The 24,377-nt window shown below is 29.4% G+C and overlaps 1 protein-coding gene across 1 annotated transcript; it reads left to right on the top strand.

Moving 5' to 3' along the window:
- Positions 1-777: 777 nt before the first annotated feature.
- SRAE_2000156300 (Down syndrome cell adhesion molecule-like protein 1) lies at positions 778-23,665 on the top strand (the record flags this gene model as incomplete). The annotated part of the gene is made up of 9 exons (XM_024652530.1): positions 778-1,150; positions 1,419-1,472; positions 2,240-2,362; positions 2,840-3,005; positions 3,070-10,988; positions 11,054-12,086; positions 12,130-12,776; positions 12,820-23,232; positions 23,310-23,665. 9 exons carry the CDS (start codon positions 778-780, stop codon positions 23,663-23,665), a joined length of 21,084 nt encoding a protein of 7,027 aa, XP_024506097.1.
- Positions 23,666-24,377: the final 712 nt, after the last annotated feature.

The raw sequence follows: 24,377 nt of genomic DNA, 5'->3' as shown, positions 1-24,377 counted from the left end.
TTTTTTTATTATAATTATTAAAATATTTTATCTTATTTTTTAATTACACTAATAAATACTATTTTCTTATTATTTAAATATTTTTATCCCATAAAAATTTTAACAAATTAAACTCATTTGTTTATCACTACTATCATTAAAGTGTCGTAAAATTTTAGTTTCACAATATTATATAATAAACTAACAATCCTTCTTGATTAAAAATATATTTTAAATAGTAAAAAAGTTATTCTTTTCATTGTAGATTAGTAAATTATTGTTTCATTGTTTAATTTTAAACAATGTCTCAAAAAGTTTATATTAAATTTTCTGATCCATCACTATTTTTATAGATTATTTATAGAAAATTATTATAAGAAAAGTGAATATTATATAAAATAAATGTGGTATTTGTTTAGAAATTAATTGTAATTTGTATAGATCAGTAATTCAAAAAGTTTTTCACACTTTTTAGACATATGTTTGTAATTTATGGAATATATATTTATTAATGAATGTGTTGAAATATCATTTAATTATCATTATATAAGAAAGCATTTTTGGATAATAAATATATTACTTTTGTTAAAGTATTTTATATATTATAAATTGTTACTTTAATTTATCTATGAATTTTTTTTTATAATACTAATCTTATAATCTAATATAATGTTGATTTATATTATCATATCAAATTAAATATACATTTTTATTTGATTATTTAATTTTAGAAGGAAGCTATTTATCACATTCCTAATACCTGTATTCTTTCAACAATAAAAAAAAAACTGCTAAATTATGGTATCATTAGACAGGGGAAGGCCTACTTTTGCCTTCCCAGATTTTGGTAAATCATATTCATTAATATTTAATGTTCTAATACATAAAATTATTAATTCTTTCTTTATTTTTAACATGAAATTTATTTCAATTTTACTTTTAACCTTATACTTTGTTAATCCAATATCTTCTAATGATTTGAAAATTCATGAACCAATAATATTGGCACATGAAGGATTTGGTGAACCTCCTACTATAAGACATGATGATATTGATATTTGGGAGAGTGGAGTTTTAATTCACCAACATAATGAAACTAATCCACTGGGAACTTCAAATATTAATATGCAACAACTTATTCAAGATATTAGAAGATTTAAAAGAAATACAGGTAAGTTTTTTTTATATTAACTTTTTTAAAATATTCAATATAAAATATATAATAATATATATATAAAATAATAATATATTAAAATAAAATATGAAAAATATTTTAGTATGAAGAAGAAATATATTGTCATAAAAAAAAATTATTAAATGAATGAAAAAAAATAATATATATATATTTGATTGTATAATATTTTAACAAAATAACATCTTGAAATGCATGCTTAATGTTTTTTTTTTTCAATGTTAATAATAGCTTTGTCTTATAACAGGTCATATTGCAAGTGTACATCAAAAATTTAACAGAAAAGGAAGGCCAAAGACAGGTATTGTTTTGGAAATTAACAAAAAATGGCCAAAAGGCTTTATATACTTCTTTCTATTTCTTTTTTCTGCTCCTTCTTTTAAAAAAAAAAGTCTTTATTTGATATAATTAATTAATGTTTTTACTAAAATGAACCCTTTTTTTTTAATGATTAATGATAACAAAATGTTTTTACCAGGTTTTTCTCAAATGAAGCTAATAAAAAAAAGACATCCATGCTTGCCTTCACAATCTTTTCCATATAAAAGTAGAAAAAAATTCAATACTGACGTTGTCAGGAAACGATTAATAAAAAGACAATCATTTGTCAACCCGATAAATGATTACGATTATTTTTATGATGATGATAATGATGTTAACATAACAAGAAGATTTAATAAAAATGGAGTTGGAAAAAAGACTTCATATTGTTTGCATTTAAGTAGGTTTGCTTTTATTGAATTCACAGCATGTGAAAATTAATTATGTTATCTCTTTCTAAACATCAACAATAATAAATATGCTATAAATAATTATTAAACAATGTACTGCTGGTATTGTTTTAAGATTTTATTATTATTTTCATTTCTAAATAACAAAATACAAAATTTTTATTTTCTATGTTATAAGTTATATTTCACATATTAAAAGTTAAGTTAAGCATGTATTGTCTAAAATCATTAAATGACAAAATAAATAAATAAATAAAAATAATAATAATTTTAAAATTAAGTTTATATATTGATACTCTTAAAAAGTACTGTAATCTAAAAAACTTTTTTTCTATAGATGAACCAGAGGTAGTTGATATTGCTGACATTCGCAAGTCATTCAAAAATTCTACAAAAAGTGGGACTGGAAGATGTGTCGTTAGCGCTGATCTTTCCAGTCATTACTGTGGAAATGTAGAAGGTAAAATTACTTGCTAGTACATTTATTGTGATAGTTTGTTATTAAAATAATTTACAGATTTTTATGCTTGTTTTTTTTCAATAACTTTTTAATAGTGCTGTATAATTGTATAATTAATCGTAATGAAAATATATATCTAATATTTATAGTATTAATCAATTAAAGTAAAAATATTTTGTTTATTTTGTTGAAAATTCAAACAAAAAAAAATAATATATTAGTTTTTTTTAATGTAGTATACTTTGCATAAAATTTTTTTTTTTTTAAATCGTACATTGGCAGATTGTAAAATTAATATTGTAATTTTAACACACGTTTTCCCTTTTTATATTTATTAGATTTGAATATTATTTGATATAATATTTAGGCATAAATATTATATTAAGTAATATCAGTATTTGCTTGTTCACTTATTAACAATTGCTTTTATCCTAACAATTTTATTTAAATTTATTTTCAAAAATATTTTTTTTCTAGTATCAACTCCACCTATAATTCCTGAAAATGCTGGAAAATGTATTATTTCACAAAAAAGTGGAAGAGAAATATGTTATCCATCATATACTGAACTTGATACTACATGTACTGATTACAATGAATATCCAAATTCTGTTGTTCAACCAATTAATATTCCTCATGCAACGTAAGTATTTATATTTTATAAATTAAAAAAAAAATAACAATAATATTTATTAATATTTTTAAAGTGTCCGTGTACTTGCATATTTTCCATTAACAAATCTTCAAAGACTTATTAAACAATACTATCGTCAACAGGGAAAACAAATGCCAAAAAATTTAAAATTAGGTAGTTCATATTCTGGAAAAGAATCATTTTTATATGCTAAATATGAATGTAATGAAGGATATGAAATGATTGATGAAGTTGATGTTATGTTTTGTTATAATAGACAATGGGTACGTACTCCACCAGTTTGTAGAGGTTTAAATGCCTGTGCTGATAATAATGGAGGATGTTCACATAATTGTCGTTCATTAGATGATAATAATGTTGAATGTTCCTGTTCAAAAGGAATGGTATTAGATCAAACTGGTAAAACATGTATTATACCAGTTCCAGAGGTATTTTGTAGAAAATTAGCTAATTGTCATTGTATACCAATTGACTCAACTCAATATTCTTGTGACTGTCCAAATCGTGAAAATTGTTTATTAAGAAAAGAAGCACCAAAAATATATCTTGAACCATCAGGTCCATATGAAGTTAAACCTGGAGGTTCTATAAATATTACATGTTATGGTGTTGGATTTGACTATCCAAAATTAAGTTGGCATCAAGTTGGTGAAGAAAATTCAAATATTAAACCAATTAGTGGAACAATAAAAACTCAACAAATGTTAGAAATTAAAAATCTTTATAAAACAACTGATTTTATATGTTCTGCCGAAAATAATATGGGAATTGCTTCAAAACAAATAACAATTACTGTTATGGGACCAGGTTTTGCTCCAATAATAAAAAAAATTAGTCCATCTAGAAAATCAATTACAATTAATTGGGACAAACCTATATTTACATCAAATCCAATTACTACTTATACTATTTACTATACTGATAAAGGAAAAAAACCACTTAAAGATTGGGAACATATTGAAGTTAATGAACCTAATCATAGTGTAACAATTCCAAATTTAAAACCAAATACTAAATATCATATAAAAATGCGTGCTAATGATGTTCTTGGACCAGGAAAATTGGGAAATTCTGTTGCTATAAATACTTTAAAACCAGCTAAAAAACCAGAAATAAAAATTGTTGAAGGTGAAAGTATTTCTGTTAAACCATTAGAACCATTTGTTATCACATGTAATGTTACAAAATCTGATCCTACACCAGAAATTGTTTGGATTAATAAAGGTAGACCAGTAAATAAAAAACAAAAATATATAACAAGTGTACTTCATCATGCTGGTTTATATGAAGAGACAAGTTTTACATGTGAAGCAGAAAATGAAGCAGGAAAAACACAAAAAACTGTACATGTTTATGTAACAGGACCATTAAAACCAGAAAAAATTAAAGGAAAAGTTCAAGGAAATAATATTGATGTTAATTGGAAGCCACCACTTATTACAAATGGTCCAATGCAAAATTATGAAATATTATATACAGATAATCCATCATTACCAGAAGATCAATGGGAAAAAATTAGTGTTGGATCACCGGATATTAATAGTTTTACAATACCAAATTTGAAAGAAATGACACCATATACTATAAAAATGCGTGGTATAAATGATAAAGGTGAAGGTGTAATATCTGATCCTATTGAACTTACTACATGGTTAGCTCCAAGACCACCAAAAGTAACATTAACACCATCAGAAGATATTGAAAGAAAACCAAGTAATGATGATTTAGAACATATTTGTAAAACAAATGGTGTACCAAAACCAAAAATTGTATGGTATTGGAACAATGAACCAATTGAAGATGGTAAAAATGATTTTAGAATATATGATATTTCATTACCTGATGATAATGAAGAATCACAATCTAAACTTATCTCTGAAGTAACAACTAAATCAGGACAAGTTAAATGTCATGCTGTAAATAATGTTGGTGAAGATGAAGCAATTAATAATGTTAAAATTCTTGGACCTGGTTCAGCTCCATTATCTATAACACCAACACCAAAAGAAGATGGTTTTGATGTTACATGGGAACCACCAGCATTACCAAATGGAAAAATAACAAATTACATTTTATATTATACTAAAAATCCAGATGATGATTTAGGTGATTGGAAACAAATGATTATTCCTGGAGATAAAAATAATGTTAATGTTGTTGATCAAGATGAAGAAACAAACTATTATGTAAAAATGCAAGCTGTTAATGAAGATGGTCCTGGTCTTATTTCTGAAGCATTTGAAGTAACAACTGGTCAAAAACATATCCCATTATCTGTTTCATTAAAACTTATTGATCCAGAAAGTTATGAAGATGAAGGTGTACCAATTACTGTTGATCCAAATCAAACAATTAAATTTAAATGTTATGCTGAAGGTCGACCAACTCCAACTGTAACATATTCTTGGCTTTCTACAAATAATGAAACTGATTCTGGATCACAACCAGAACCTGTAAGAATTGAACCTGTTGAAGGAAATCCACATACATATGTTTCTGTTGAAATTTCAACATATACACAAACAAAACGTGTCTTAATTTGTCAAGCTCGTAATCCAGATGGTTCTCAAGTATCAAGACAAATTGTTGATGTCAAAAAACCTGGATCACCACCACAAAATATTGAAGTTGAATTAGCTAATGATAACTCTGCCGTCATTTCATGGAAAGATCCAAGATATACAAATGGTGATTTGACTGCATATAAACTTTATCTTACTCCTGATCCATCACTTCCTCTTGATCAATGGCAAGTTATTGAAATTTCTGATCCTATTGCTAATGAAAAGAATTTTGCTCGTGGAGAATTGGAACCAAATACAAAATATTATGTCAAAATTAGTGCTGTTAATGAAAATGGAGAAGGTGTTATATCTGATACAGAACAATTTGAAACAGGAAGTGGTGCTCCACTTGATGCTCCATATGATATTTTATCAAATGTTAAAGAAGATAATACTTTAGATCTTTCCTGGACAGGACCTAAATTTCCAAATGGACCTATTGAAGGATATAATATTTATTTTGTCCCAGAAAATGTTGTTCCAGATGATTCTGATTATAAAGAATGGACAAAAATAAATGTTCCTAGTCATGATGATCATGGAAGTATTATTATTGATAAAGGACAATATGTATTTGCTCCAAATACAACATATCTTCTTCGTATTTCAGCTATAAATGATCTTAATGAAGGTCCTGCCTCAGATCCAGTTAAATTTGAAACTGGAACTGGTGAAACAGCTCCTGTAATAACATTAAATCCACCTAATAACAGAATTGAAGTTCCACCAATGGGATCTGTTGTTGTTGAGTGTACTGCAACAGGAGTATACAAACCAGTTGTTCAGTGGCTTGACAAAGATGGTAATAAAGTTTCAGATAGAGTTTTACAAATATCAAATATTATAAAAGATGAAAGTTATATTTGTATTGCTGAAAATAATGTTGGAAAAGTTCAGGAAATTTTACAAATTTCTGTAACAGGTCCTGGTACACCACCTAATGAGATCGTTGGATTACCAATTGGTGATAAAGTTGCAAATATTGAATGGGCAACTCCTGATTTACCAAATGGTGCTATTACAGGATATGTTGTAGAGTATTCTGAAATTGGACCAGATGGTGGACCAACAGAATGGAAAACAATTAATGTTACTGGTCCAATGGAACAAATTAAATTAGATAATTTGAAACCAAAAACTGATTATGCTGTTAAAGTACAAGCTATTTCTAATCGTGGTCCTGGTGTTATCAGTGAACCAATTAGAATAAAAACATTACCAACAGCACCAGAAAAACCAGAGACACCAGAAGTAATTGTTCATGGAAATAATACTGTTGAAATAAAACTTCCAAAAGTAAAAGATCCCGAAAATCCTGATCAATTAATAAATGATTATGTTATTAAATATACCAAAGATTATCCACCAACAGATGATGCTGATTGGAAAGAATTAACATATACTGCTCCAGATGGACCAGAAAATCTTGTAATACCTATTTATGGTGAAAATGTTGATCCTGAAACAAAATATCATGTTAAAGTAATTCCTCGTGGAGAAATAGATGGTCCACCAAGTGATATTGTACCATTTGAAACAGGTGATGGTATTGTACGACCTTCTATACCAAGTTTAGATGTTACAACAGATGAAGATGGAACAGTTAAATTACCACCAGGATCAGATTATAAAGTTCGTTGTACTTCAACAGGACATCCTGAACCAAAAATATTATGGGTTGATGAATTTGGAAATACTCTTTCTGAGGGAGAATTATTCTCAATTGATGATATTAAAAGTTCAAAGAAATTTAGATGTATTGCTAGAAATCAAGGAGGTGAAGAAGAAACACCACTTAACATTCATGTAATGGGTCCTGGTACTGCACCAGAAGATATTAAATTAGCATCATTTAGACCTAGAACAATTGATGTTTCATTTATGCCACCTGAAATAACCAATGGTAATATAACAGTATATATTGTATATTACACACCATTAGATGATCAAGATCCAAATAAAGAAATTGGTCAAGTTCCATCAAAACCTATTAGAGATTGGCAAACATATCATGTTACAGGAGATAATTTAAATGAAGGTGAACAAAATGCTAAACTTACAGGAGTAGATCCAGATACATCATATGCTGTTGTTGTACAAGCTGGTAACAATGATGGACCTGGACCATTTTCATCAACACAAACAATAAGAACAATAAGTAGAGCAAGAGAATCTGCACCTATTGACTTGAAAGTTATGCCATTTTCACCATACTCAGCTGATGTTGAATGGAAGAATCCAGAATCAATGGAAGAAGAACCTATTGGATATGAATTATTCTTTGTTCCAGCTGATAAAAAAGTTGAAAGTGAAGATGATAGATTATTAGATGATTGGGAAAAAATGACAATTGATGGAGTTGGTACAACAACAAAAATTGAAGATCTTCTTAAACCTGATACAGAATATGTATTCAAAATTAGAGCCATCTTTCCAGATGGACCAGGAGTATTTTCAAAAGCATGTATATCTAGAACATTACCTCTTGGAAATCCTCCTTATATTACTACATCTCATGGTGGATACGGTACTGATGGTAAAACTACAGTATTCCTTCTTCCAGGTTCATCATATACTGTATTTTGTAATGCTACTGGTGATCCTCAACCTGAAGTTAAGTGGATTCGTGGTGGAGAACATGCCATTGATCCAAGTACAGTTAAAGCTAATAAAGAGCATGCTGAATGGTCATTACGTGTTTATAATGTTACTACAAATGCTGAATTTGTTTGTATTGCTCAAAATTCTCTTGGTTCTGCCCAATGGAATATTGATATTGAAGTTCTTCCTCAACAAGATCCAGATTGGCAAAAAAAATTTGTCAAACCTATATTAGAAGATGGTAAAGTAAAATTAGAATTTACTGATGAGTTACCTGAATATTTAAAAAATGCTAATGAATGGATAGTATTATATACAGAAGATAATACACGTCCTATTGAAGAATGGGATTCAATATCTGGTAAAGGACCATTAGAATCTATTACAATTCCAGAAATGGATGAAGGAAAAGTTTATTTTGTTATTGTAGATAACCCAGAAAGAGGAATTCAAACACCTACATTTACAATATTAACTCCAAAACCACCAACAGATATTAGAGTTGGAACAAATATTAATGATGAAACTGTTGTTTCTTTCAAACCAGCTATAACAGGTGATATACCGGTAAAGGAATATGAAATTAAAGCAGTTAATAAAGATGATCCATCAGAAATTTACTTCCAAACAATTCCTTCTGGTAGTGATACAAATGTTGTAATAGATTCTATTTTACCCGGAACAGAATATACCTTTACTATACGAGGTAAATTAGAAAATGGTGAAGTTTTAGAAAGTGCTCCTGTTGATGCGAGAACAAGTCCAGCTGGTATTGATTGTAATTGTAAAGATAATCAAGCTTGTCAATTAATTAGTGATAGTAGTGGCACTGTAAGAACAGTATGCTATTGTATAGAAGGTTTTGTAATGTCAAAAGATGGCATAAATTGTGAAACAACTGAAGAATATTCTTCAGTACATCAAGATATTAATGTTACTCAAGAACCACCAACAACAGAAAGTCCAATTGAAGTTGAAAATATTGAAGGAAAAGAGGAGGATATGTCTATATATCCAGATCATGAAAAAGAAGAAGAAAAAACTAAGACTGATCATAATATTGTAACAGTTCATGAAACAGATGATGAAAAACCAAGTTTAGGTGAAAAATCTAAAGAAGAACCACAAATTCCTATTCAAAGAATTGAGGAATATGAAGATGAAGAAGGAACTTCTATTCGTCCAACAGATATCTATGGTAAAGAAGTATTTGAAATAATTGGACCAGATGGAAAACCATTACCAACATCATCTACAGGAAGGTATGTTAATAAGCTTGGAGAAGAAATTGACTTAGATTCAGAAAATAGACCATTAGATCCTGAAGGAAATCTTTTACCAACAAAAGCTACCAATCAATTTATTTATCCAGCTACAGATAGTCAAAATAATATTCTTCCAACTGATACAAGTGGAATTCCTGTTTATCCTATAGTTGATGAAGATGGACAATTATATCCTACTTCAAGTACAACTGGAGCAAGAGTTGATAAATCAGGAAAACCAATACCAACAAATATGTATGGTGAACCTCAAAGTGAAACAGGACAACAATTACCTAAAAATGAAGATGGAGTACATGTTTATGAAGTTTATAAATCAGAAGAAGAACCATATAGTACTGATTCTTATGGAAAAATTGTTTATCCAATAACAGCTCCAGATGGTACACCATTACAGAAAAATGAAGAAGGAAGATATATTGATAAGGATGGTAATGAAATACCACTTAATGAGGAAGGAAAACCTATTGATGAAGAAAATCAAGTATTACCCACTACTGATAAAGGTGTTTTTATTTACCCTGTAACAGATGAAGATAAAATTTTACCACAGGAACCAAAATCAGTTGATAGTATTGTAGGGGAGACATTTACTACTAGTATACCAGTAGAAGAAGAAATAAAAGTAACAGACAAATCAGAAGATGATGAAACAACCAAAGAAAAAGAAAAAATGGATGAGATAAAAGAAAGACCAGATATAAGTCAAACTGTTGAACCAACTACTAAGATTGATTATGAGGATGATTCAAAAACAAAAGAACGTTTTGATGAAACTTCAAAGATACCAGGAAAAGAAACTACAATTATTCCAACAGATATATTCGGTAAGGAAGTTTTTGAAGTAATTGGACCAGATGGACAACCATTACCAACATCATCAACTGGAAGGCATATCAATAAACTTGGAGAAGAAATAGATTTAGATTCAGAAAATAGACCATTAGATCCTGAAGGAAATGTACTTCCAACAGATGATTCAGGAAAATATATTTATCCTGCCACTGATAGTCAAAATAATATATTGCCAACTGATATTACAGGTAAAGCTGTTTATCCAATTGTTAATCCAGAAGGGCAGTTATATCCAACCTCTTCAACTACAGGTGCCAGAATTGATGATTCAGGAAAACCAATACCAACAAATATTTATGGTGAACCACAAACAGAAACAGGACAAACATTACCTATTAATGAAGAAGGTGTACATGTTTATGAAGTTGTTAAGCCAGAAGAACAGTTATATAGTACTGATTCTTATGGAAAAGTTGTATATCCAATAACATCTCCAGATGGTACCCCATTACAGAAAAATGAAGATGGAAGATATATTGATAAGGATGGTAATGAAATACCACTTAATGAAGAAGGTAAACCTGTTGACGAAGAAAATCAAGTATTACCTACTACTGATAAAGGTATTTACATTTATCCACCTTTATCAGAAGATAAAACTTTACCTCAAGAACCAACAGAAGATGATAGTGATCTTTCACGAGAAATATCACCACCTTCAGATAAAGGTATGTTTTTTTATTTATTTAATCACTTTTATTCAATTATGACTTTATTTTTTATTATATTTCAGATGAAACTAAATTTGAAGGTAAAGATCAAGTATGTGCTAATTTGTTAAAAGACAGTAGTTTATTCTTTATATTTGAAACAAGTCGTGCATCAGAACCTATATTTGAAAAATTCAGAACAATTCTTGTTGACTTTTTTGTTAATAAACTTGATATTAAACAAGAAAAAATTGGATTAGCTAATTATGGTAATGCTGTTGAAGTTTTATATGACATTGGAAATTATGAGAACACTGAAGAAATTAAAGAAACATTAATGGAATTACATTTTACAGGAGGAACTGCTGATCCATTATTAGCACTTAAAAGTGTTTTAGATATTTTACATGAATCTAATGAACAAACTGAAAAAGTTATGATTCTTTTTACTATGACAGATATAACAGGTTCAGTAAAAGAAAAGTTTGATTCACTTGCACACTTAGAAGAGTTACGTGTTGTCATTATAAATATGAATGATTTTGTAAAAGATTCAAATCAAAATGTTAAACTACTTCATAAAGTTTGTTCAGCATTAAAGGATACAGTTAAACAAGTAACATTGTTTACACCTTTATACAAAGATTACACAACAACTACTGTTTCTTCATACACAACATCTGTAGTTGTTCAACAACCAGAAGAAATTGGAGTAGTTGGAGTAACTGAAGAAAAAGTTAAAAGTTGTTCACTTAATCATGCTAAGATGGATATTGTTTTTGCAATTGCTGATAATGTTATGCACGTTACTGATTATGGAAATGTTATTAATTCAATAAGTAATTTGATCAAAAAAGATTTAGATATGGCACCAGATGTTACAAGAGTATCTGTAATTAATTATGGAAAAAGTGCATCAATTCCTGTATCATTAGGAGGATATCAAGAAAAGGGAGAAATTGTTCATATTCTTAAAAATACAAAACAATCTCCAAATTTGGAGAGACCTGATGTAAATATATTAATAAATGCTGCTCATCAACAATTTGCAACATTTAGTAATCAAGAAACAGCAAAAGTTATTATTCTATTTACAAATGGTGAAGATATTTATAGGTAAAATTGTGAAAATATATTTATAAATAATACTTTTTTTTAGATATTCATATAATATGGATCGTTTACCATATCCAGTATTAGTTATTACTTTAGATGAATTTATGCAAGAAGTAAAAGATAAAAAAACTAGAGCACACTTTATTGAAGAATGGAATCAATTGTCATCTGATGTAATAAAACATTTCATTGAAAATGAATGTAAAACAAAATTCATTGATTATCCATATGCTGTTTCAAAGATTAAAACATTACCTACAGTTTTACCAAAAGAAGAAACTACAGTATCAGGAATAGAAGGACAAAAATTACCTTACGATGAAAATGAAACAGGAGATATATTACCTACAGATATTTATGGAAAAATAATTCATAAAATTGTTGATATTGATGGTAAACCGTTACCAACTTCATCAACTGGAAGATATGTTAATAAGCTTGGAGATGAAATTGATTTAGATTCACAAGATCATCCTCTTGATCCATCTGGTAGAGTTCTTCCTCAGAATCCATCTGGTGAATATGTATATCCAGCAACAGATGAACAAGGAAACATTTTACCAGTAGATATATATGGCAGACCTGTATATCCAATTACGGATGAAAACGGTCAACTATATCCAACATCACCATCAACAAAAGCTAGAGTTGATCATGAAGGAAAACCAATTCCAACATCATATAAAACAGGTAAATTAAAAAAAAAAAGTTTAATATAAAAAAATAATTTAAGGAAGACCAATAAGTCCTTCAGGACAACAACTTCCTACAGATGAAACAGGAACTTACATTTATCAAAAACCAGAAAGTGAGGAAGTATATACAACAAATGTATATGGAAAAACTGTTTATCCAATAACTTATCCTGACGGAACACCGTTAGAAAAGAATGAAGATGGTGATTATATAACAAAAGACGGAGACATAATTAAGACCGATGAAGATGGAACACCAATTGGTCCAGATAATCAACCATTGAAGAAAGATGATAAAGGAAATTATATTTTCACTTCAGATATTGATCAACAAGCTACTGAATTACCAGAAATATCTTCAAAACCATTACCTACAGATATTTATGGTGAAAGAGTATATGAAGTTATTGGACCAGATGGAGAACCATTACCAACATCTTCAACAGGAAAGCACATTGATAAGTTAGGAGAAGAAATTCAACTTGATTCTAGTAGACGTCCACTTGGACCTGATGGGCAAGTGTTACCAACAGATGATGAAGGTAAATATGTATATCCAGCAACAGATAGTCAAAATAATATTCTTCCAACTGATACAAGTGGAGTTCCAGTTTATCCTATTGTTGATTCTGAAGGGCAATTGTATCCAACATCAAGAACAACTGGTGAAAGAGTTGATGAATCTGGAAAACCTATTCCAACATCTGCTAAAACAGGAATACCAGTAAGTGAAACTGGTGAACCACTTCCAACAGACAGATCTGGAATGTTTATACATGAAACTACAGATGGTGATAAAATGTTACCAACCAATGTTTATGGTAAAAAAGTTTATCCTATTGTAAATGAAGAGGGAATGTTACTTGAAAAAGATGATGATGGTAACTTTATTGATAAAGAAGGTAATGTCATTAAGACTAATGATGAAGGAATTCCAATTGGTCCTGATAATCAACTTTTAGAAAAAGATGACAAAGGAAATTATGTATTCAAACCAGAAGTAACACCAGATTTTATTGGACAAACTTTACCTACTGACGTTTATGGTGAAAGTGTTCATGAAGTTATTGGACCAGATGGAGAACCATTGCCAACATCAACTACTGGAAGATATATTGATAAACTTGGAAAAGAAATTCCAACTGATTCAAGTAAGCGTCCACTTGGACCTGATGGGCAAGTGTTACCAACAGATGATGAAGGTAAATATGTATATCCAGCAACAGATAGTCAAAATAATATTCTTCCAACTGATACAAGTGGAGTTCCAGTTTATCCTATTGTTGATTCTGAAGGGCAATTGTATCCAACATCAAGAACAACTGGTGAAAGAGTTGATGAATCTGGAAAACCAATTCCAACATCTGCTAAAACAGGAATACCTGTAAGTGAAACTGGTGAACCACTTCCAACAGACAGATCTGGAATGTTTATACATGAAACTACAGATGCCGATAAAATGTTACCAACTAATGTTTATGGTAAAAAAGTTTATCCTATTGTTAATGAAGAAGGAATGTTACTTGAAAAAGATGATGATGGTAACTTTATTGATAAAGAAGGTAATGTCATTAAGACTAATGATGAAGGAATTCCAATTGGTCCCAATAATCAACTTTTAGAAAAAGATGATAAAGGAAATTACATTTTTGATAAAACAAAATATTTTAGTACTGTTCCACCTACCTCATTAGAAGGTCATTCTCTTCCAACAGACAAAGACGAAATATATGATGAAGATCAAACAATACTTCCAACAGATATTTATGGAAAAACAGTTTATGAAATTATTGACTTAGATGGTAAACCATTGCCAACTTCAACAACTGGAAGATATATAAACAAACTTGGTGATGAAATTGAATTAGATTCACAAGATCGACCATTAGATCCTGATGGAAATGTTCTTCCAACAAGAGGTACTGATCAATTTGTTTATCCAGCAACTGATAAAGATAATAACATTCTTCCTACTGATACAAGTGGAGTTCCTGTTTATCCTATTGTTAATGCTGATGGTCAATTATATCCAACTTCAGAAACAACAGGTGCCAGAATTGATGAGACAGGAAAACCAATTCCAACTGTAGAAATTACAGGAATTCCTGTCAGTGAATCTGGTCAAGCATTACCTACCGAAGAATCTGGTGTTTTTGTTTATGAAACTCCAACAAGTGGAGAAGCTTTTACAACAAATGCATATGGAAAAATTGTTTACCCAATTGTAAACGAAGACGGAGTATTATTAAATAAGAATGAAGATGGCGATTTTGTAGATGAAAATGGTGATACAATTGAAACGACTGAAGATGGTATTCCTCTTGGTCCAGATAAAAAACCTTTAATGAAGAATGAAAAAGGAAACTACGTATATACACCAGAAATTAAACCAGACATTTCCGGTGGAAGTGTTCATGAAATTATTGGACCAGATGGAGAACCATTACCAACATCTTCAACAGGAAAGTACATTGATAAGTTAGGAGAAGAAATTCAACTTGATTCTAGTAGACGTCCACTTGGACCTGATGGGCAAGTGTTACCAACAGATGATGAAGGTAAATATGTATATCCAGCAACAGATAGTCAAAATAATATTCTTCCAACTGATACAAGTGGAGTTCCAGTTTATCCTATTGTTGATTCTGAAGGTCAATTGTATCCAACTTCAAGAACAACTGGAGAAAGAGTTGATGAATCTGGAAAACCTATTCCAACATCTGCTAAAACAGGAATACCAGTAAGTGAAACTGGTGAACCACTTCCAACAGACAGATCTGGAATGTTTATACATGAAACTACAGATGGTGATAAAATGTTACCAACCAATGTTTATGGTAAAAAAGTTTATCCTATTGTAAATAAAGAGGGAATGTTACTTGAAAAAGATGATGATGGTAACTTTATTGATAAAGAAGGTAATGTTATCAAGACTAATGATGAAGGAATTCCAATTGGTCCTGATAATCAACTTTTAGAAAAAGATGACAAAGGAAATTATGTATTCAAACCAGAAGTAACACCAGATTTTATTGGACAAACTTTACCTACTGACGTTTATGGTGAAAGTGTTCATGAAGTTATTGGACCAGATGGAGAACCATTGCCAACATCAACTACTGGAAGATATATTGATAAACTTGGAAAAGAAATTCCAACTGATTCAAGTAAGCGTCCACTTGGACCTGATGGACAAGTATTACCAACAAATGATGAAGGTAAATATGTTTATCCAGCAACAGATAGTCAAAATAATATTCTTCCAACTGATACAAGTGGAGTTCCAGTTTATCCTATTGTTGATTCTGAAGGGCAATTGTATCCAACATCAAGAACAACTGGTGAAAGAGTTGATGAATCTGGAAAACCAATTCCAACATCTGCTAAAACAGGAATACCTGTAAGTGAAACTGGTGAACCACTTCCAACAGACAGATCTGGAATGTTTATACATGAAACTACAGATGCCGATAAGATGTTACCAACTAATGTTTATGGTAAAAAAGTTTATCCTATTGTTAATGAAGAAGGAATGTTACTTGAAAAAGATGATGATGGAAACTTTATTGATAAAGAAGGTAATGTTATCAAGACTAATGATGAAGGAATTCCAATTGGTCCTGATAATCAACTTTTAGAAAAAGATGATAAAGGAAATTATATTTTTGATAAGACAAAATATTTTAGTACTGTTCCATCTACTTCATTAGAAGGTCATTCTCTTCCAACAGACAAAGACGAAATATATGATGAAGATCAAACAATACTTCCAACAGATATTTATGGAAGAACAGTTTATGAAATTATTGACTTAGATGGTAAACCATTGCCAACTTCAACAACTGGAAGATATATAAACAAACTTGGTGATGAAATTGAATTAGATTCACAAGATCGACCATTAGATCCTGATGGAAATGTTCTTCCAACAAGAGCTACGAATCAATTTGTTTATCCAGCAACAGACAGTGAAAATAATATTTTACCAACAGATACAAGTGGAGTTCCTGTTTATCCTATTGTTAATGCTGATGGTCAATTATATCCAACTTCAGAAACAACAGGTGCTAGAATTGATGAAACAGGAAAGCCAATTCCAACTGTAGAAATTACAGGAATTCCTGTTAGTGAATCTGGTCAAACATTACCAACTGAAGAAACCGGAGTATTTGTATACGAAACTTCAACAAGTGGAGAAGCTTTTACAACAAATGCATATGGAAAAATTGTTTACCCAATAGTTAATGAAGACGGAGTTTTATTACCTAGAAACGAAGATGGAGATTTTGTTGATGAAACTGGTAATTTAATAAAAACAGCGGAAGACGGTACACCTATCGGGCCAGATAATCAACCATTAGAAAAAGATAGTCAAGGAAATTATATCTTTAGACCTGAAACTTTATTAGATTCAAGTGGAAAAGTATTACCAACTGATGTATATGGTGAAAAAGTCTATGAAGTCATTGGACCAGATGGACAACCATTGCCAACTTCGTCAACTGGAAGACATATTAATGTACTAGGGGAAGAAATTCCAACTGATTCTAGTAATCGTCCTTTAGGACCAGATGGACAACTTTTGCCTACAGATTCTACAGGTAAATACGTTTATCCAGCTACTGATAGTCAAAACAATGTTCTTCCTACTGATACAAGTGGAATTCCTGTTTACCCTATAGTTGATGAAGATGGACAACTTTATCCTACTTCAAGTACAACTGGAGCTAGAGTTGATAAGTCAGGACAACCAATTCCAACTTCTGAAAATACTGGAATCCCTGTTGATAAATCAGGTAAACCATTACCAACAGAAGAAGTAGGAACATATGTTTATGAAACTACTTCGAAAAAGGGAATAATACCAACTAACGTTTATGGTAAAAAAGTATATCCAATTATTGACGAAGAAGGTATGTTGTTAGAGAAAGATAAAGATGGTAACTTTATTGACAAAGAAGGAAATGTTATTAAAACAAATGATGAAGGCATTCCAATTGGACCTGATAATCAACTTTTAGAAAAGGATGATAAAGGAAATTATATTTTGAAAGAAGATATTGTTTTCAAAACTTTACCAACTGATGTTTATGGTGAAAAAGTTTATGAAGTTATTGGACCAGATGGTCAACCATTGCCAACATCAACTACTGGAAGATATATTGATAAACTTGGAGAAGAAATTCAACTTGATTCTAGAAGACGTCCACTTGGACCTGATGGACAAGTATTACCAACAAATGATGAAGGTAAATATGTTTATCCAGCAACAGATAGTCAAAATAATATTCTTCCAACTGATACTAGTGGAGTTCCAGTCTATCCTATTGTTGATTCTGAAGGTCAATTGTATCCAACATCAAGAACAACTGGTGAAAGAGTTGATGAATCTGGAAAACCAATTCCAACATCTGCTAAAACAGGAATACCAGTAAGTGAAACTGGTGAACCACTTCCAACAGACAGATCTGGAATGTTTATACATGAAACTACAGATGCCGATAAGATGTTACCAACTAATGTTTATGGAAAGAAAGTTTATCCTATTGTTAATGAAGAAGGAATGTTACTTGAAAAAGATGATGACGGTAACTTTATTGACAAAGAAGGTAATGTTATCAAGACTAATGATGAAGGAATTCCAATTGGTCCTGATAATCAACTTTTAGAAAAGGATGACAAAGGAAATTATGTATATAAATCTGAAATCTTAACTCACAGAACTGAATCGCCATATTTAGTTGGACAAACATTACCAACTGATGTTTATGGTGATACAATTTATGAAATTATTGGACCAGATGGACAACCATTACCCACTTCCTCAACAGGTAGACATATTAATAAACTTGGAAATGAAATTCCACTTGATTCTAAAGATCGTCCTTTAGGACCAGATGGACAACTTTTGCCTACAGATTCTACAGGTAAATACATTTATCCAGCTACAGATAGTCAAAACAATGTTCTTCCAACTGATACAAGTGGAATTCCTGTTTACCCTATAGTTGATGAAGATGGACAACTTTATCCTACTTCAAGTACAACTGGAGCAAGAGTTGATAAATCAGGACAACCAATTCCAACTTCTGAAAATACTGGAATCCCTGTTGATAAATCAGGTAAACCATTACCAACAGAAGAAATAGGAACATATATTTACGAAAAAGAAGATCAAACAATACTTCCAACAGATATTTATGGAAAAACAGTTTTTGAAATTATTGACTTAGATGGTAAACCATTACCAACTTCAACAACTGGAAGATATATAAATAAACTTGGTGATGAAATTGAATTAGATTCACAAGATCGACCATTAGATCCTGATGGAAATGTTCTTCCAACAAGAGGTACTGATCAATTTGTTTATCCAGCAACTGATAAAGATAATAACATTCTTCCTACTGATACAAGTGGAGTTCCTGTTTATCCTATTGTTAATGCTGATGGCCAATTATATCCAACTTCTAGAACAACAGGTGCCAGAATCGATGAAACAGGAAAACCAATTCCAACCGTTGAAATAACAGGGATTCCTGTTAGTGAAACCGGTCAAACATTACCTACCGAAGAATCTGGTGTTTTTGTTTATGAAACTTCAACAAGTGGAGAAGCTTTTACAACAAATGCATATGGAAAAATTGTTTATCCAATTGTAAATGAAGAAGGAAGATTTCTACCAAAGAATGATGATGGAGAATATGTTGATGAAAAAGGTGATGCAATAAGAACAACAGATGATGGTATACCACTTGGACCTGATGGTAATACTTTGAAAAAAGATGACAAAGGAAATTATATTTATGTTCCAACTTCTTCATTAGTAAATACAACACAACAACCTATTTTTATAATTTCTCCAATGGGTGAACAACTTCAAAAAGATGAAAATGGTAATTATATAAATAGTAATGGTGAAATTATTAAATTTAATGAAGATATGAAACCATTAGATCCAAATGATGAAGTATTACCTACATCAGAATCTGGATCTTACATATATCCTTATGTAGATGAAAGTGGACAAATTTTACCAACCGATTTATCAAAAAAACCAATTTACAAAATTATTGATCCAGAAGGAAAACCATTATCTCAAGATTCTGATGGAAGATACATTGATGATGATAATAAACCAATTCCAACATCGTCAACTGGTATACCATTAAGAAAAACTGGAGAACCATTACCAAAAGATAAGTTTGGTAATTTCATATATGATGCATCATTTGGAGGTGATATTCTTCCTACTGATAAATCATTACAAATTGTTGATCATCTTGGTGAACCATTAAGAAGAGATGAAACAGGAACAGTTTTTATTGATTCTAAAGGTACACCTATAAATACAGATGATCAAGGAAGACCACTTTCTCCAGATGGTTCTGTTCTTCCAACAAATTCATTGGGACAATATTACATTGAAGAAGTTAAAGATTATGATTCAATCTTAAAACCAACAACAACTTCATCATTATCAAAGGATTATAATATACTAAGTTATGACAATACTCCATTGAAAAAAGATCCTAAAACAGATCAATTCTTTAATCCAATAGGACAACTTATTCCTATAAATGATAACTTTGAACCACTTGATCCAAATGGAAATATATTAAAGAAGAATGATGATGGAATGTATATCTATCCAGCTATTGGTCCAAATGGAGAAATATTAGAATTGTCTGATAATGGTATACCAATATATCCAGTTACTGATATTCATGGTGATATTATGCCAACTACATCTGGTAAATTATTTACTGATCATGGTGGAAATATTATACCAACTTCAGAAACTGGTATTCCTCTTGGTATAAATGGTTTACCTTTACCTGTTGGTGATAAGGGATATCATATAATGATTGGACCTGTTAACAGAACATCATCACATTGTTATGTTGATAGTTATATAAATCTTTTAATTATTTATGATGCATCAAATGACATTAAAGTTTTGGATTATAGACTTCTTAAAGAATTAGCTAAAAATTTCTTGGTTGAACATTTTAATCTTGACATTAATCGAGTACGTGTTGGACTTCTTAAATATGGAGAAAATGCTGAAGTTACAATATCATTTGGTGATTATGATAATGAGGCACAATTATTACTTAAATTAGGTGAAGCAAGACGTCTCAAAGGTGAAAATAATTTATATAATGCTCTTAATCAAGCAATAGGTGAATTTATAATAGAACAAAATGAAAAAGTTCCTCATGTTGCTATTATTTTCAAAAATGGTAAATCATCAAGTGATATAACTGTACCAGCTAAACAACTTCGTGAAAATACTAAAACAAACATTTATGTTGTATCAAATAATGGAGATAAAAATGAAGATTTAGCACTTGTTGGAGAAGGTAATGAAAAGCGTATTATTAGTGTTAATGGTTGGAAGAATACTAAATCAACAGATCTTGGTGTTATTGCTGATGACATTTGTAAATATGCTCCTAAAATTTCAAAACAAAAAGAAGAAGAAGACATTCCATGGCCTACTAGAAAACCAAGTTATACAGTTTCACCAATATTTTCTAAACAAAAAATTTGTGATAAAATTGATTTTGGATTAGATTTTATTATTGTTCTTGATGCATCAGATAATGTTGATGTAAATGCATATGAAAAAATTAAAGATGGTTTAGGAACATTTATTGATGAATATTTAGATATGTCTCCAGATGTTGTTCGTGTTGGATTTATTCAATATTCTGATAAGGTTAATATTCCTATTTCATTAGGTCATTATCAAGATAAGGAAGAAATTCTTCTTGTACTTAAAGATTTAGAAAAAGAAACTGGTATACCAATTGCTCTTAAAGGTTTTGATGCAGCAAGAGTACAATTATCTGAGCATAGACGTAAAGAAGTTCCTAATGTTATATTACTTGTAACAACAGGAAAAAATAGAGGAAATGCAATTGGTGCTGCTTATGATTTAAGAGAAACTTATGGTTCACAAATCTTTGCACTTGCAATTAATCCAGATTCTGATCAATTAAATAGTTTAAAAAGAATTGTTGGTAAAGAATATGCTCATGAAAGATTATTAACAATTGATAATGTTGATGAACTTCATGGACAAGGTTTAAATAAAATTAGTAAAGCATTATGTGGAAATATAATGCTTAAAGATGAAATTGATTCAACTTTAAAATCACATACAACTAAAAGATCAACTGATAATATGATAGATGAAAATAATATTGTTACAAAAGTACCAAGTATTAGAACTACAAGATCATTAAAACCTGTACCATTATGTAAAGATGGTATAATTAGACCATTCTTCTTTTCTTTAGTTATTGATACTACATCACGTAGTGAAATAAAAGATTTCAAAAATACAATGAAATCATTAATTAACTTTTTCAATACTAAATTTGAAGCAACACCTTTGATGGCTGTAACAAATTTAATAACAGTTAATAGTAATGGTGTTACAAATAAAAAATTAGAATTAGATCTTGAGTCATTGGTTCATGAATTATCAAAAATAACTCAATCTTCTAATGATTTTTCATCACCAAAACTTGGTCTTGCTATTGATGAAGCAACAATAGAAGCTGCCAAAAATGCAATATCTGGTACGACCAAAGTAATGCTTGTCATTTCATCAGATGGTACATCAAGTGATGATCCATTACCATCAGCAGAATATGCCACTGATGATTTCCTTCATAATATTGTTTCAATTTCACTTAGAAATCCTTCATCTGATTTATTAACAAAAATATCAGGTAACTCTCCAACAAGAGTAATTCATCTTTCTGAATGGGAAAATATTGAAGAATTATTTACATCATGGACATCATTTGCTATTTGTGAAGCTATTAATGTTAAAACTAAAGATAAGAAAAAAATTATTCCAAAAGAAGATAAAGTATCTAAAATTAAAGAAGATAAACCATCACGTATTAGTGTTGTTGGAGTAACTCCAAATTCTTTATCAGTTTCATGGATTTGTTGTACTAATGATAAACAAAAATACATAATAAAATATTCTCCTGATGTTACTATACCATTTAAGAATTGGCAATCACTTAATGCAACATGTAAAGATGGATTTGGTAAACAAATTACAGATTTACCTACTGATAGTAATTATTATGTTTGTGTATTTACAAATGATAAAGTTAAAAATTCAGATATTAAATATAATTCAGAAAATTGTGATTTTGTACATCTTGATAAAAATACAATTGCACCAGATGATTTTGAACATTCATTAGATAATACAATTCCAGATAAATGTAAATGTAGATGTGATAATGAAGGTGAAGTTACTGCTCCCTCACCATGTGATCTTCAACAATATGAACAAACATTTAGTCCAATTGATACGATACCTCAAAATATGAAAAGTGATGATTGTCCATGTAGAATAAAAAGTTATCGTGGATTATGTCCAACAGGTTATTATTATAACAGAGGTCAATGTTATGGTAAGTTAATAATACATGATAATTAAAAATTTTTCCACAAATTTTATTTTATTATTAATAATTACAAATATTTTTAGATGTTAATGAATGCCTTCAACAAAATGGTGGTTGTTCACATGGTTGTGTTAATACACCCGGAGATTTCTATTGCGCCTGCCCTCATGGTATGACAAGAGATCCAGCTGATCATAAAAAATGTATATCAATAAATAGTAGTTTTGATAGAATAACAGAAATGTTAGCACAATATCTTCATGGAAATGCTCAACTAGCTACTATGAATGGATTAATGAATCAAAATGGTGTTATAAATAAATCAAAACCAATAAAATATAAAACAATTATTGAAAGTGAAGATAAAAGTAAAAAGATAACTTTTGAATGGAGCCAAATGCCTACTATGGTTAAGAAAGCTTTAAAATGGCTTTTATAAAACTTTTAATAGTAATATTATACAATGTCTTTGAAAAACCATTTTTACTGCTTAAAAATTTTTCAGTTATAAAAATAATATAACTATTTTTAAGAAGAATTATAATGAAAAAATTTGTAAACTTCTTCTATAACAAAAACATTATACATTCATCATAAAATATTTTTTTAGATAATAACAATAATTAAAATATACTTTTTGTTTTATGCTTTAACATTATCATTAATTTTATACGAATAAATATTTTAAATAAAAAAAAAATTTAATCTATTTCACATTAAAATGTGTTATTTATAATATATGAATTTTTATGTAATTTTTTCAAGACCATCTAAATCACCAAAAATAATTATTTATAGTAAATTGTAAGTGATTCAATTTATTTGACAAGATTTGTTTTACTTGTACTATACAAATAAATTAAAGTATTATAAGATAAATAAAGTTTACAGTACTATTTAATTTCTGTAAAAAAATTTTTATTTTAAAGTTAACCAATAGCATTTTTATTAGACAATATAATAATAATGTCAAATGATGTTAAAAAAAAGTAAATATATGAAAAAGTTTATTTATAAGACATAATTGTATTATTGATTTTGTAATCATTTGAATCCTGATATCTACCTGATTAGATTTTCCATTGTTTTATTCTAACATGTTAACAAAAAAAAATACATTCTAAAAAGTTATGAGGTCAATTTTAACATTC

The sequence above is a fragment of the Strongyloides ratti genome (genome assembly GCF_001040885.1).
Source record: "Strongyloides ratti genome assembly S_ratti_ED321, chromosome : 2".
NCBI lineage: Eukaryota > Metazoa > Nematoda > Chromadorea > Rhabditida > Strongyloididae > Strongyloides > Strongyloides ratti.
Note: the sequence above shows the minus strand (reverse complement) of the source record. Positions and strands in the feature narration are given on the sequence as shown.